This window comes from Amblyomma mixtum, chromosome 10 (assembly GCF_055824585.1).
Source record: "Amblyomma mixtum isolate Tamu chromosome 10, ASM5582458v1, whole genome shotgun sequence".
NCBI lineage: Eukaryota > Metazoa > Arthropoda > Arachnida > Ixodida > Ixodidae > Amblyomma > Amblyomma mixtum.
Window position 1 is genome coordinate 155,612,132 of NC_143021.1, and position 13,803 is coordinate 155,625,934.

Here is a 13,803-nt window from a genome sequence, read left to right on the forward strand (position 1 = left end):
AATACTCTTTTTTGAAGGTTCATATTGGAAGGTACAGCGCGAACGAGACGCCAGACGTACAGAAAGAGGACACAGACAGGCGCTGAGTGGCAACTAATTTTTTATTACGAAAAATTACGCATTTTATACAACCTTGTCATGTGACAACAGATCGAGAGGACTTGCACAGACACATTGCCCAGGGAAAACCATTATTACCACACTCAACCTTATCGAACAGAATTTGGCCTCTCTCTTCAATTCTCAAAGAGATAATGAGGAGTTATCAAGGAACGAGACCTCTTTATCAACTAGCATAGCAGAAGGCTGGCTTAAACACTACGGCTCTCTTTTTCGCATAAAGTAGGCCACCATGAGTTCCCTTGTTGTTTTATCTTAGTGCCTAAATAAAATCTTTGTATTAGCAACTGAACGACGACTGGTATTGGTTTTCTTATTTTTATTTTTCTTGCCATTCTTTTCACATTCGCGACAGTGGTCATTCAAATGAGAGTAGTCAGTATCGGAGAGCGATTTGAGATATTCTCGTAGACGAATGTTTATGCATTTTCCTGTTTGCCCTATGCATATTTTGTTGAGTGGAATTTCGGACACAATATATGATTCGTAACCGTATGTTAACGTTACCAACATGCACAACTGTCCATGCTTGTTCTTTTTCAAAGCACTCGTCGTATCTGATTAACCTGGTGACTGCATGCATCGCCGGACATTTAAGGCGAGCGTCTTTGGTAATTCAGGCTGTAGAGAAGAATCGATATGCATTAAGAGGTAAATATATCACTAATTCTTCTCTTTCTTTTTCCGCTATTTATCAACTCTAAAGGATTACTAAACAACGCAGGCATCAACCGAAAATTAAGCTTTTGACTTGTCAAAAGCGCGTCCTCCAACGTTCACACTGACTCTCTCGGAAGTTCCTTGTCTCGTTGAACTGCCCACGGCCCATCATTACCACGACGGGGGAGCTCCTGGTGTACTTTGGCCACTCCTGTCCACTTGGCAGCTCAGGAACGCTGCAAAAAGAAATGGAGCCTCACGAATTAGTTCCGTAATATACCGAGTAACCATAGTCAGCGTCCCAAGCGTCTTTCCCCAAGCAGTATCGAATATCTTTGTTACTTCTCTTTTCGGTCACTTCTTGATACTGCAAAATATAATGCAGACGATGGTAGTGCCATTGCGGAGATTAGGGTCATTATAAGTGGCTTCTGTCCTCCAGCAGAGGCATTCCGACTGAAGATAATCATTAAAATTGGAATGTGAGAACCATGAGTAGCCGAGTGATAACTGGCGGGTATTTATTTCAAACCCCATAAATGACAGCAGTCAGGCGATCACGATGGTACAGAACATGAAGCTCGCGATATAAGTTTTGGCATTCGCAATGTTTACGAAATATAAATTGCGCTTACACAGAACAAATGTGGCAGCAAAGAGCGGACATCGGTAACATACTGCTTTGACCGCTAACGCTACGTTCTGCTAGCTGGTAGAGAATGTGTTAGCCACAAGGCAGTTGTAGGATTGTGCTGAATTCGCAGTTGGAGTGAATGCATGTTTGGAAAATTGTGTGCGAAAAAACGATGAATAAGAAAAGCAATACAACAAGCACCGAAAAGCAAGATTGCACACAGCGCTGGTGTGTGTAATCTTGCTTTTCGTGCCGGTCTCTATTTTGCGCTGGCATTTTTTAAAATATACTCTTCTGGTGACTTCAGCAGCACAGTTTCAACCACCCCACCAAAATTGGCTTCCGTTCATTAATATGTACTGAATATGGGTTCTCTGTGTTGCCATAACAAATTTTTTTCATAAAACCGCCGCCACAGTGTACGGCTGTGGGTAGAAGTAAATAAAGCACTGTTATTGCATTTTAACATTTCTCATGCGTCTCATAATTGTAATTTCTTGATACTCTGTGTGCATGTTGGTAGGGGGCGCCAATGCACTTTCTCATAGACAAAATATGTTTCTACATACACAACATGGAACGCATGATTCCACTTAGAACAAAGTCGCGTACTCTGTTTACTTATGTCCGCATCTGTACGTACCGTCCTCTATATGGACGTCTTGTAAGCAAATGTATCTATCAGCAATGCTGCCATCCTGGGCTCCATTGTCGTTCTCAATTTGCCTTTTAGAGTTCGCATTTCGTAAAATCTTCTCTTGAAGGCAGAAGATTTACAACGTGCAGTAGAGTTCACGGGATCGAATAACTCGTACCGCTTCGTGGCGCACCCGTTGAATCGGCCCTGTCACCAACGTTGTTTATTTTGGCTTTTATCCATCTTGCATTGCACTTACATCACAGTCCTGACTGTAAAGTTTTTTTGTAGGCTAATGACTTCATTTTGTGTTGTACTTGAAGCAACTTTCAGACTCAAGCCGCCGTACTGCAGTCAGCCTTTTATTTCTTTTTTGTTCATTTTGAACGAACACATTGCTAGCCTCTTTCGAAGCTCTTACAATATTATTTTGCAATGCTATTCTTTCAGGACATGTCGCAAGAAAAAAGCCATCTACTGAAAGGAAGCTGATACAACAAAAATTCGAAGATAGTGAGACCAAAGTCATCTCCGGAAAAAGACATGCTGCAGGCTTGCATAGTAAAGTACGTGTACAGTATAGGAAATAACATTTATTAAAAAGTGGTGGAAGCAGTGCCAGAGCACAATAGTCCAAAGAAACAATTATGACAAGTCAGAAAGAAAACTGCTCAGAGATAGAGAATTAACAACATTCTCTAGTCGCTAGGAGGAAAAAGGAATAATAAATGTTGTCAGTATGAAGTTTATGCTCAACTAAATGCTCTGAATGTTGTGTTTTGGCATTTTATTTAGCTGAAGGAACTAAACCGCGCACTCTACTAAACAAAGAACTTGGGGTGCGAGTTCCAGGTACGGCTATGAATAGTGGTTTGATTTGGTCTGTTTAAGCGCTTAGTTCGAGAGTCATTACGTCCATACTTGTTAAAAATAAATGTCTCCTTCGTGCTGAACTCTTTCCGTTATGTTATGCATTTCTGTGTGTACGGAAACCAACCCACGATGATGTACTCAGCTAAACTACCTACAAAGGCCATCAAATTGGTGTCGGGAAAGGAAGACGGAATGGACAGTTCTAAAGAGATATGCGTAGGAGGTCCTAAAACAACAGCTCGAATAAGAGCGGGGACGAATGCCGCCTGCGCAAGACTTCATCACTTTGTAAGTGACATAAGATCTGAAGCCATTTATCTCGAATGCTCGAAGCCAGGCGGGAGCTATTCTGCGTTTTTCGGAACAGTAGGGGCTACTTTGCACGCCTTATCTCGAAAGCTTGTGGTCAGCTTTAAATAGAGCGTGACAAAGAGCGTTGGGCATTCTTTTGGACGACCGCTGTGCACGTTTGTGACTATCGCCACCGAGTAACTCAGGTCTTTCGGGTGCGAGTGAGCGCAATAATCAGTTTCTATTGGGACTCCACTTTGCTGCCTTCGTGACTGACTGAATGCCGTCACCACTGCATAACCATACACTCCTTGGACGCAGGGACTGCACCCCGACTGAATCCTCGGCTTCATTAGCTTGCTAAACCTTTTTTTTTAATTTTTAGCCAACTTTTATAATTTACACCCCACTTTAGGCCCATATGAAATAAAAAAGGCACTTGAAAATGAAAAGCAAACTGTGGCACCTTAGATGAGGACTGCCTCTGAGGTTACCTTAGGTAACATATCGCTTGTTTGGAAGTTGAACGACCAGATAAAGCTTCTTTTCCAATGGAGTTAAGCTCCCAGAAGCTAGCCTTTCATTGCTCAAGAGTGGAAGGAAATAGGGCACATACAATAAAGAAAGCGCTCAACCGGCGTGAAAGCCTAGCCTAGGCGGTGCATCGGGCTTTAGCGAAAATTTAATCTAGTCGACATCAGCGCTCGGCGATGAAGATTTCTACAGCCGGTAGATTGCAACTCTAGCAGCGTAGTTTTGGGTATCCAGGGCTCATCCTGAAATTGAATATACTTTTTAGTATTACAATAGGAAGAAAGACACACAAAAACCTAGAAAATCCTGACGAGGTCTGCGCTACCTTAGATAGCTGTACTAAAAGAAAGTATAAAAAATGTGATCGTAGTACACATAATAAGGAAAACTCGTTGCTGTGGTCTTACCACAAACTACAAAATTCTTGTCTACATAATATTTTGTGTGCATAAGTACATATTTCACTGAATTTTCACACAAGCTGGCTGAAATGGCACCAAACAGAACAAAAGAAATAGAGCTTTGACTGGCATGACTTCCAGGTTCACGGGACTAATGAGAGATAAAAGAATGAAGTTAAGAAGCTGAAACCATCGTACACAGCCATACAATTAGAGTTTACGTCAGTCAGAATAGGATCGGGCTTCATCAACGAGAACTTCGAACAATTACGAACCGAACACACTCCGTAAAGAATAGAAGAATCAAAGCAGCTGAGCCTTGAGTGCCAGAATGAGAACCAAATTCTCAGCAAAGAAGCCAGTGACACTTCCCGTAGTTACAGCGCGAAGGACAGGACAGGGGAGGAGAACAGGACACAGAGCTGACTCGCAACTGAAGCCTTAATGGCAAACCAGTCAGTATAAGTTCTGGCCGCCCACCTGGTGGCCAGAATTGGAAACGAGAAGATACAGTGCATGCATACGAAGCAGCGATCTTCAAAAAGCATTGGCACGTGTCAACAGTCACATTAAAGATAGGGTCTTTCTTTCTCTGACAGAGCCATGGAAGGCACACTAATACATTCCTCGTGGAGCCGTGTTGTCATCAGTGCTTCGATGATTTCTCTCGTCGAAGCATCACGGTTTCTTCCAGTTACAGTGCTTTCCTGATGACTTTAATCTTTCTTGCATTCTCCGCAGTACTTTGTCACGTGCCTTGTAGTGGCAACACGTGAGACGATCTTTCATTAAGTCATCAGCCAGTTTGGCCGGTGTACTTCTTCAGACAGGACACAGGCAACGGATAAATCACTCCTTCCTGGCAAGAGACGAAACGTTCAGCGTGCCTCCTCGAGCAGCCTTGAGGTTCGCTGTTCGAGGAATTCACTTCCCGGAAGAGACTACACAGTCGCTTAGGCGCCGCAAAACAACGTCCACTCCCGCACGGTTCCCAATTTTCCTTAGGTTGTGTGAAACCTGGTGCAGATATTCACGTCAGCAACGTTTCTTTCCTTTTTCATCATTAGTTTTTTCACTTTATTGCTGTCCTCCACTCTGTCTGCAGTTTTTCTTCCACGGAAATCAGAACTTCTTAAGGGTAACCGGACTGCATTAGACGACGTGCTTGGTTTTGGAAGCTTTGCTGCGGCCCGTGCTCATGTCTTTTGCGCTGTATTGCTAAAATTGAACAATTCCTCTTCTCACTACCTTCGAATATGCTGATGAATATGACAAAATGGGTTCTTGAAAACGCGGCTCAAAATCCTAGCACACCTGGGATGAAGTGAAATGAAGCGAGAGGTCTGAAAAACCTGAAACAACCATCAAGTGGTACTTCGTTTCTTAAAACAATCTGATTGAGGCATGCGGGTAGCTTAGAAATGGTTTGCTATTAAAGGCTTCAGTTGCGAGTCAGCGCTGCGTTGTGTCGTCCTCTCTGGTCCTGTCTTTCCCGCTGTAACTATGGAAGATGGTCACCAACTCGCCTAACCGCTTGCTTTACCGAATTTCATTTCTCGTACAAAGGGCCCTTTGGCATGTGATATAGATCCTATTTTTTTGTGCCAATCGATGGCTTGTATTTTCTTCCGCCATGCTGCCTAATTCCTTTATCTGCGATTAAGTGTACGCTTTTGAGGCAATTATTATTAAAAATGTACAAAGTAAGAACGGTGGTCTGTCGTCTACTTCTCGTCTACTTATGTCCTCGGATGTACCCGGCATCTCACCTCAACAATTCCTTCTTATGGACTTTTAACGAGCCAGCATTAATGGCCGCGGTTAGTGTTTCCAGCATTGTGTGTGTGCGTGGTCCTTCTGCGTCACGTAAACAGAAAAAAAAGTTTGATGGTTCGCATTCGAACCCAAGAATTTCTCGTGGGATGCGAGTACGGAACTTCAAAGCTTCCATGAGTGCCATGTTAGTTGGTTGTTAGAGGGGAACAGTCTGTGCGGCCAGACAGAAGCATTTGCGGCGGAACTTTCAATGACGTCACCCTTGGTGGTGTGAACGAAACGAAGGTGGATGGTGTACAAAAACTCCGCCGCCGTTGACGTCATGGAAGGCAACTACACGCTCGCTTACAAAACATTTCGCTCGTCACCCAGTTGCGTCGACCTCGAGCCAAACATGGATGAGGCGAAGTAAAAAAAAAGTAAAAGGTGAAACAACAAAATGTGTTTTCAATGAATAACCACAGGACTCAGTTTTGTTGGCCAACAATACGCGGCCAACAATACGCGGCCAACGGAAATGTGAGTTTGCATTTTAAAGACAACGAGAATTTGTTCTGGCTTGGTAATACATGCTCAGATAGCGGGATAAGTGCCTCAGAGATAGCACACGCTAATTCTTAGTGACCTTGTTAATGAGTTCCCAAAAGCTGTGCTCGGTCGTGTGCGCACTCCGATTTTTCATAATATATAAGAGCGTCTTTCTTCAATCTTTTTAACTGAACATATGAATTTTAGTTCAGGTCTTTCTTTTAATGCTGAAGAAAACCAAGGATGCGGAGAATGGATTTGTGGGTTGTGAGGCAGATAACCACTGCCACTCCAGCCTAACTTACGTAAGCAGAGCGATGCGGCCGAATATATGTCCTATTTCCATTAAGGCAAAAAAGCACTGAAAATCACACAGTCTTTCTAGAGCACCCTGTGTAGACAAGTTTTCCAGAAGGCTACTTGCCGTAAGCGCGCCTTTCTACCACTCAGAACACCCGCGCAGCAGAGCCTCTCTCAAAACAACGCCGTTTCCTTTCCGAAGGCATTTTCAGACCCAAAAATTGCCACTGGCCACGCTCGAATTGATGCCTGAACAACATTGTCTATTTCTGCATCTATTTTCCAGTAAATGTAGTCTTGCTGCGGCAAATGATATCCGGCGGACATAACAGATTGAAGAAGCAGAAACGCGAGGGTTGGCACGCACCCGCTTTTGGCGAAGGTTGCTAGCATCCGCACGAAGGCTTCGCTCATTCGCCCGTCGGGCGAGTCAGGCTGCTGGACGTACTTGTGGCCAAAGGCGAATGCCAATTCGTAAGTGTGGGGAGCGCCCGTCCAGCTGGGGAAAGGTGCCGTGGGCGACTTGTGGCTGAAGACGTAGGCGTAAACATTGCTGCCCCTCTCACTGTGCTTCTCAGCGAGGAACCGGAAGGGGCAGTTGAACAACCGGTCCGAGAGGTAGTCGATGTACTGCCTCCTCAGAGCATTGCCGTCGCCCTCTGGAGCGTCGGCGGTATACTGAAGGATTATGTCATGTGTGTCCGCCTTCTGCCATCGTGACACGACAGCATTAAGAGCGTCGGTGAGACCTTCTGAGGCGTCGAGGTCTTCGACCAAGAGCTCCGGCTTTGCTGAGGCCAGGAACGAGTACGCTGCTTCGTCCGAAGTGACGCCCGCTAGGATGTCGACGGATCCAAAAAATCCTCGCTTGATTGCGACCAGCGGTATCCTAGGCAAGAATGAGTCATGATAGGTCGGCAGAAATGCGGTGATCTTCGGCGCGGTGCTTTCGGCGGCAGCTCGAACCAGTTCTTCTGCCGACTTGCGTCTTAAGCAGTCTACGACTTCATCTGGGTTGGACGAGAGATTCTTGCTCCCCCCGTTAGAGCAGCCGATGATGTCGGCTACTCTGCTGCCCTTGACCATGCTTTCGTGAACCGTGTCCCACAGGTCTATGCTGTACATGCTGCCGCTCATCAGCACCGCTCTCCTGAAAAGCCCCTCGCTCATCGGGGACAGGACGTGAGCGTGTGTGCTCACCGCACCCGCACTTTCGCCGAACAGGGTTACTCGCTGCGGGTCGCCACCGAAGTATCCAATGTTGATCTGCACCCACTGCAGGGCCATGATCTGGTCCAAGAGACCCACGTTGCCCGGCGCCTGCGGAGAGTCGGCGCTCATGAAGCCCAGGATGCTGAGGCGGTAGTTCATAGAAACGACCAGCACGTCCGCCATGGCGGCCATCGCGGCACCGCTGTAGTTGCCCTGTGTGGCGCTGCCGGAATGGAAGCCGCCTCCGTGGATCCAGACGAGCACTGGCCGAGGGGTGCCGGACTGGACCGCCAGGTCCGGGACCCAAACGTTCAGCCGCAGGCAGTCTTCGGTGTAGGAGACACCGTGCATCCCAAGCCTGGAATTTTCCACCTGCATGACAACAAAGTTCGATGCTAATACTCCCACATAACGGTGGAGCTCTACAGTGACACCTTGAACAATGCATTCATCATGAAAATGTGTATCGTTTCATAAAGAACTAAAATCGCGTTTTCACACATATTAAAGTTCATTGAAAAAATTGTGAGTCATACCAGATGGATGGGAGAGTTGGTACGACATTTTTCTGAATAACAGCTCAAACTTGCACGAGGAGTGAATGAAGACACAGCGTCCGTCTATGTGTCTTCCTTCAGTCTTCGTTCAAGTTCGCGCTGTTATTCATGAATATGTCTTACATTCTGCGAAATCATGCACGTTCTCACCCTCCCCCCCTCCTGCCACCACACTGTTCATTTTGCAATAATCGGAACTATTCCCTCGCAGGAGGTCGTAAAAACTGGTCATTCACAAAGGTCTCGCAAACTACTGTTCGGAAAATATTGGAACTATTGGCAGCAATGAGATTTCTCCCATTCTTTTTTTCTCTCAAAACAGAGAAACATTTTAACACGAAAATATCATATCCTGAAGTAAAAAAAGAGGGGCACCGGGCAAGCGACACTGCAGTTAACACGGAATTCGCAGCTGAAATTCTGTTCAGTCCCACGAAAGCAACGTGCGAAGCGTTCTCTGCTGCGGCAAACGCCGCGCAGCTCTGTGACTGGCTCAGCATCGGAAGAAGAGAGTCTCTCGTGGACGTGCACGGCCCCTGTCGTTTATCGCCGGAAAGCAGCACCAGTCTCCGCAAGAAGCCCCCGTGGTGGCTCAGGCGCCTTATTTCTTAACAATAAGTCAGTGTTGCATAGACAGCTCGATTTCAAGGCAGTGATCATGTAGTCCACTTAGGTGTCCTTGCATGAACGCAGCTACGGACTGCAGGCAATGGCAATTCTTAGGCGCTCAAACTTATACTTAACGTTTATGCAGCGAAAGTGTTTCCACTTTTGTTAACGTTTATGCAGCGAAAGTGTTTCCACTTTTGTTCAGCCATATAGCCATTATTCGACCATAAAATATACGTCGGCCGTAATACCTAAAACGTAATTGTAAAGTTAGTCTTACGTACATATCCGAATTAATTTATTTGAATGTTTAAAATAATTGTCACTTGACAACTGTCCTAGGTTTAAAAGAGGAAAGCATTGAGAGTACAAGAGGGACAGGGCAAGGGCGAGAGGCAATGCAGACAGTGGTGAGAGTTGGGAGGAGACAGGTGGCCGCACCAGGAGTCGCTGATCCACATGACCACGGTTAGCCTTCCTCTTATGGTTGGAAACCTTGATTCCGTGGCCGAATGCAGGCTTAAATGGCTAAAGAAAACTAATAACAGCATTCTCTGTTTAGTGTACCAAGGAGGTGAGTTCAGCTCTTGAAGTGTTTCAGAATTTTTTTCTTTCGCTTTCTACACGCTTTATAGTGGCAGAGGGCAGACAGAAAGCAGCGGTGTGTAATCCTGACAGTTTGCCACATCGTAGCACACCATGTTAACTAAGAAGAAAGCGGACTTACCAGAATTCGAGGTGAGTAGATCTACTCAGGGCAAAATCATGTCCCATTAATTTCAAACCACCTCTGTCCTATTCCTGTGACGCTCACCCTATTCCTGGAAGCCTTGGAACACCATAAGCAGATTACTCTCCTTGCTACTAAGTACTACGTTTGTCTTGCCTGTGCTTCAACTACGTACTGTAAACGACCATCGGTTTCCTGTACTGCGTAGTTAGTGCATATTTCTTCCGAATTTAGCTTTCTAATAACAATAAATCTCGTTTGTGTCCTATCTTCCTCCGTCCTAACAATAGACCCATTATTTATCCTTGTACGGCTGACTGGGCTGCGTTAAATTTAGTTCTTCTGTGCTGGGTTGCATGGCGGATAAAGAGCTGAGGTATATTTCGCCGAACGCGGCGATAAAAGTGTGCTTGATAAGTAATGCTAAAGTGCGTAACCTAATTTGTTTCGAACACAGCGTTCCTTTAGAAAAAATAGAGACATAGAAAAACTCAATTGCGTTCTCGCCTATGATCCTTCTAGGATGGTGTAGAATGTTCCTATTGTAAATGCTGCAAAATGCGGATTTTTAGTTGATGAAATTTTAAGCAGGACATTAAAATGTGGCTTACAGCAGCAATTTCACCGTATACTTTCCAGGTAGGCATATTTTGATTCTTTAGTTCGAAGTTGTATTTACAGTGCACGTTTTCAATGCGAAGCTTCTGTAGTACCACTTGAGTGAAATATTGTTCTCGATTGAATGACGTTCATGATCCCAAGATTGCGTTTATCGGCTTTAGCCTATGTTGAACTAGATTTTCATGTGGACTAATTTATCACTCAGGTGTTTACGTACTGATTTTATGCAGTCTTTACAAAGAGTGGTCGCTACTCTGAGCTCCTTGTTGTGAGCTTTTTATTGAACTTGCCCACTCTTTCATTCCTATCAATTCCGATGTGACTTTGTGCCCAGCCGAAGTTCATATCACTTCCTTGCCTTGTGTCTGTGTTTGTATTATCTGTGATAACGCCAACTACTGGTATGACAGTATTTCGAGAGTTTAATGCTTTGAGCATTCTGAGAGTCAGTGCAGATTAAACTGCCTTCAGCGCTGTGATTTATCATCAATGCCAAAGCATTTCTAGGCTATTGCGACGGGGTCGTGTTACCAAAGAAATGTCCGCAAACGTGTCCGCAGCAGTTGTGATGTTCTCAGGAGAGGTAGCATCAAACGAGTGGTTGTATCCGAAAGAGGATGATGTGAAGACGCTGGGCAAGAAAATTATGTCTATGGGATGATTATTAATTAGAGTGTAACGACGAAGAAGTTCCTATTCAGGCGAAGACGATGACGAACTTCTGACCGTTATATCGAGCGGCATTGCCATCGATTTGTGTGTGTGGTCCTATTTCGCAAGCTGCACGACACGCAGAAGAGTGTCGCCAAGTTGCCCGTTCTCTCACGACGGAGGCCCAATGCCGTCGAAAATCCCGCCACAACAGCCATCACACGTCCCCGCACTTTTCCTCTGGTAGCCTGGTGTGGCTCTAGATTCCACCCAGTACTCCGGGCCTCTTCTCAAAACTTCTTGCATAGATTCACGGTCCCTACCGAGTTGTGGAACGCACCTCGTCTGTTAATTACGTGGTGGAACCGCTGATGCCGTCTCCTGATCTTCGCCGGCGAGGACGGAAGACGGTTCACGTCCAGCGCCTTAAGCCGTATTATGACCCGGCCATCTCACCTACGCCGTAAGTCGCCAGGATGGCTCCTCTCCTCCCCGTGGGGCAGTTGTAACGACGAACAAGTTCCTCTTCATGCGAAGACGACGACGAACTTCTGACCGTTGTCTTGCGCGGCATTGCCATCGCTTTGTTTGTGTGCTCTCGGTGCTCGACCCCTCTGTGTCTACGGACCGCCGGCGCTCAGTACCTCCAACCATCCCAGTACCCATCTTACAAGGGCGAAAAATGTCGAAGAAACAACGAAATAGCGCGAACGTCGATATAGCGAATAGACGGGCAAACAACCGTGGACGGCAAAATAGCGCAAAAATAACCAAAGGAGTGAAAATAAATTTTGAAATGAATTGAAATGCGAATGATGAGTGATAATTAATCGAGCAACAAGTTTCTTTTTGTATCAGTCTGGGTGACTGACCGAGTGATGTACGCCAGTACGTGTCGAGGGAACGAATACCAGCAGTCGTTTATTGCACTGTATATAAAGCCACGTTGGGCGAGAGGGTAGTGTGAGGGTAGAGGGCAGTACTCTTGGTAGGAAGAGTTATCATGAAAGGAAACGTCGGCTCGTGTTTGCTCGGAAGCAAACATAAATACGCGCACAAGCAGATATGATACATTTTTCACATAGATTAATTAATTAATTAACAGCAAAAACCACTGGACCTTTGAATAGGCTGGACGGAGATATAGTAAGTGGACGGAAAAGCAACCACGGCGCCACATTTGACAAACCAAAATGGTTAACTGAGATAAGAGAAGGCATAACCCAAGTAAATAAATCGCTCTTTTATTAAAGCATAATATAATTGCGTTAACTAAGTTGATAAATTTAAATTAAGTTGTTTGCAAAAAAATTTAATAAAATTAAACTTAGTTGTTAGCACCGTCGTGCTCGTGCACGACAATTCACGAGAGTGGTGCTAGTGAACGCTATCGAGGTTCAGTTACATTGGATATAAACACACCCGAAAGCAGAAAATCGGATAGCTGTCGCCATAGCTCAGTTGGTTGAGCACCAGACGCTAAATTTGGAGATTGTGGGTTCGATTCTCACCGGGGGTATGTGGTTGTTTTTCTTCTGCTTTCTGGTTGATTATCTTTAACAAATTTACATTATTATTCTCCCAGTGATGAACGCAAAAAAAAACTATCCACTATTGTCCTTGGTTTCTGCTACTGGTATCTTTCATCGCTCATTGTTGTCTTTTTGTGAGGCCCCTTTTTCCTAGCCATGCCAGACAACCATCATAAACGCCTTTGTCTAAGCTGCGTGTGTCAGAAGGCCTGGCCGATTTGCCGTCAACCAACTAAAGACACATTGCCTACTTCTTCATTAGGAAATGCCTGCGCATTACTTTTAATATCGTTACATAAGCAACTATGCTACTCAAAATGAGTTTATGTAATTGAAAGTTCCTTCCCCTGTGTTAATAACTGAGGGATTAATTAAGACAGCATAGTGCGTGGCGTAATTGAGGGCCTTGATTATATCCAAGGCTTATATAGCTTTAGTTTCTCTACCACGTCCCGGACTATTATGTCTACCTTAAGTTACACCATAATATCTTGGGTGGAAAGATTATCCCTGAAACTTAGCATGGAGCTTGGAATGAAATTATTGTCCTCGGGGCATTCTCATATAGCTTTCTTTCCTTTGGCACGTTTAGGGTCTATTATGTCTACCTTGAGTTACAGCATACATCTTGGGTGTAACGATTAGCCCTGAAACCTAGCGTGGAGTTTGGGAGGAATTATTGTCCTCGGTATATTCTTGTAGTCGGTTGAGAACTACATCCTTCAATAATTTTGCCAGGGAGGATGTCAAAGAAATTCGCCACAGATTGTTTATACACAACTTCTTCCCTGGCTTTGGAATGAATGAAATCTTTGTATGTTTCCATTCTTGTGGAATAGTCCAATTTGTCCAGTACTTGTTCATTAGATAAGTGAGAGCGCTCACGGATACCGCGTCCAAGTTTCTGAGACCATCGTCTGTAACACTGTCAGGCCAGGCTGCAGACGTGGTCCGTAGTACACCACATGGAAAACCGCACCTCCGCCTCCGAGTCATAGGCGTCTTATCTTTCGTTTGGTGTGTCCCGCTGTAGTGTGGCACCGGTCCCGCTGGGGTTCTGTTTGAGTATCTATCTCGTAGTTCTGTGAAGAACCTATATGTATCGCCTTTATACTGATGCACTAATATAATGAGTTG

The 13,803-nt window shown here is 45.1% G+C and overlaps 1 protein-coding gene across 1 annotated transcript in view; it reads right to left on the bottom strand.

Annotated features, from left to right (window-relative positions):
* Positions 1 to 874: 874 nt before the first annotated feature.
* Positions 875 to 13,803, bottom strand: part of LOC149327434 (acetylcholinesterase-like) — a 63,517-nt gene continuing 50,588 nt past the window's right edge. The window contains exons 3-4 of the mRNA XM_089563986.1: positions 7,122 to 8,338; positions 875 to 1,016 (exon numbers count right to left, since the gene is read on the bottom strand). Coding sequence (XP_089420112.1) covers positions 875 to 1,016; positions 7,122 to 8,338 — 1,359 coding nt within the window. The remainder of the gene's footprint in view (positions 1,017 to 7,121; positions 8,339 to 13,803) is intronic.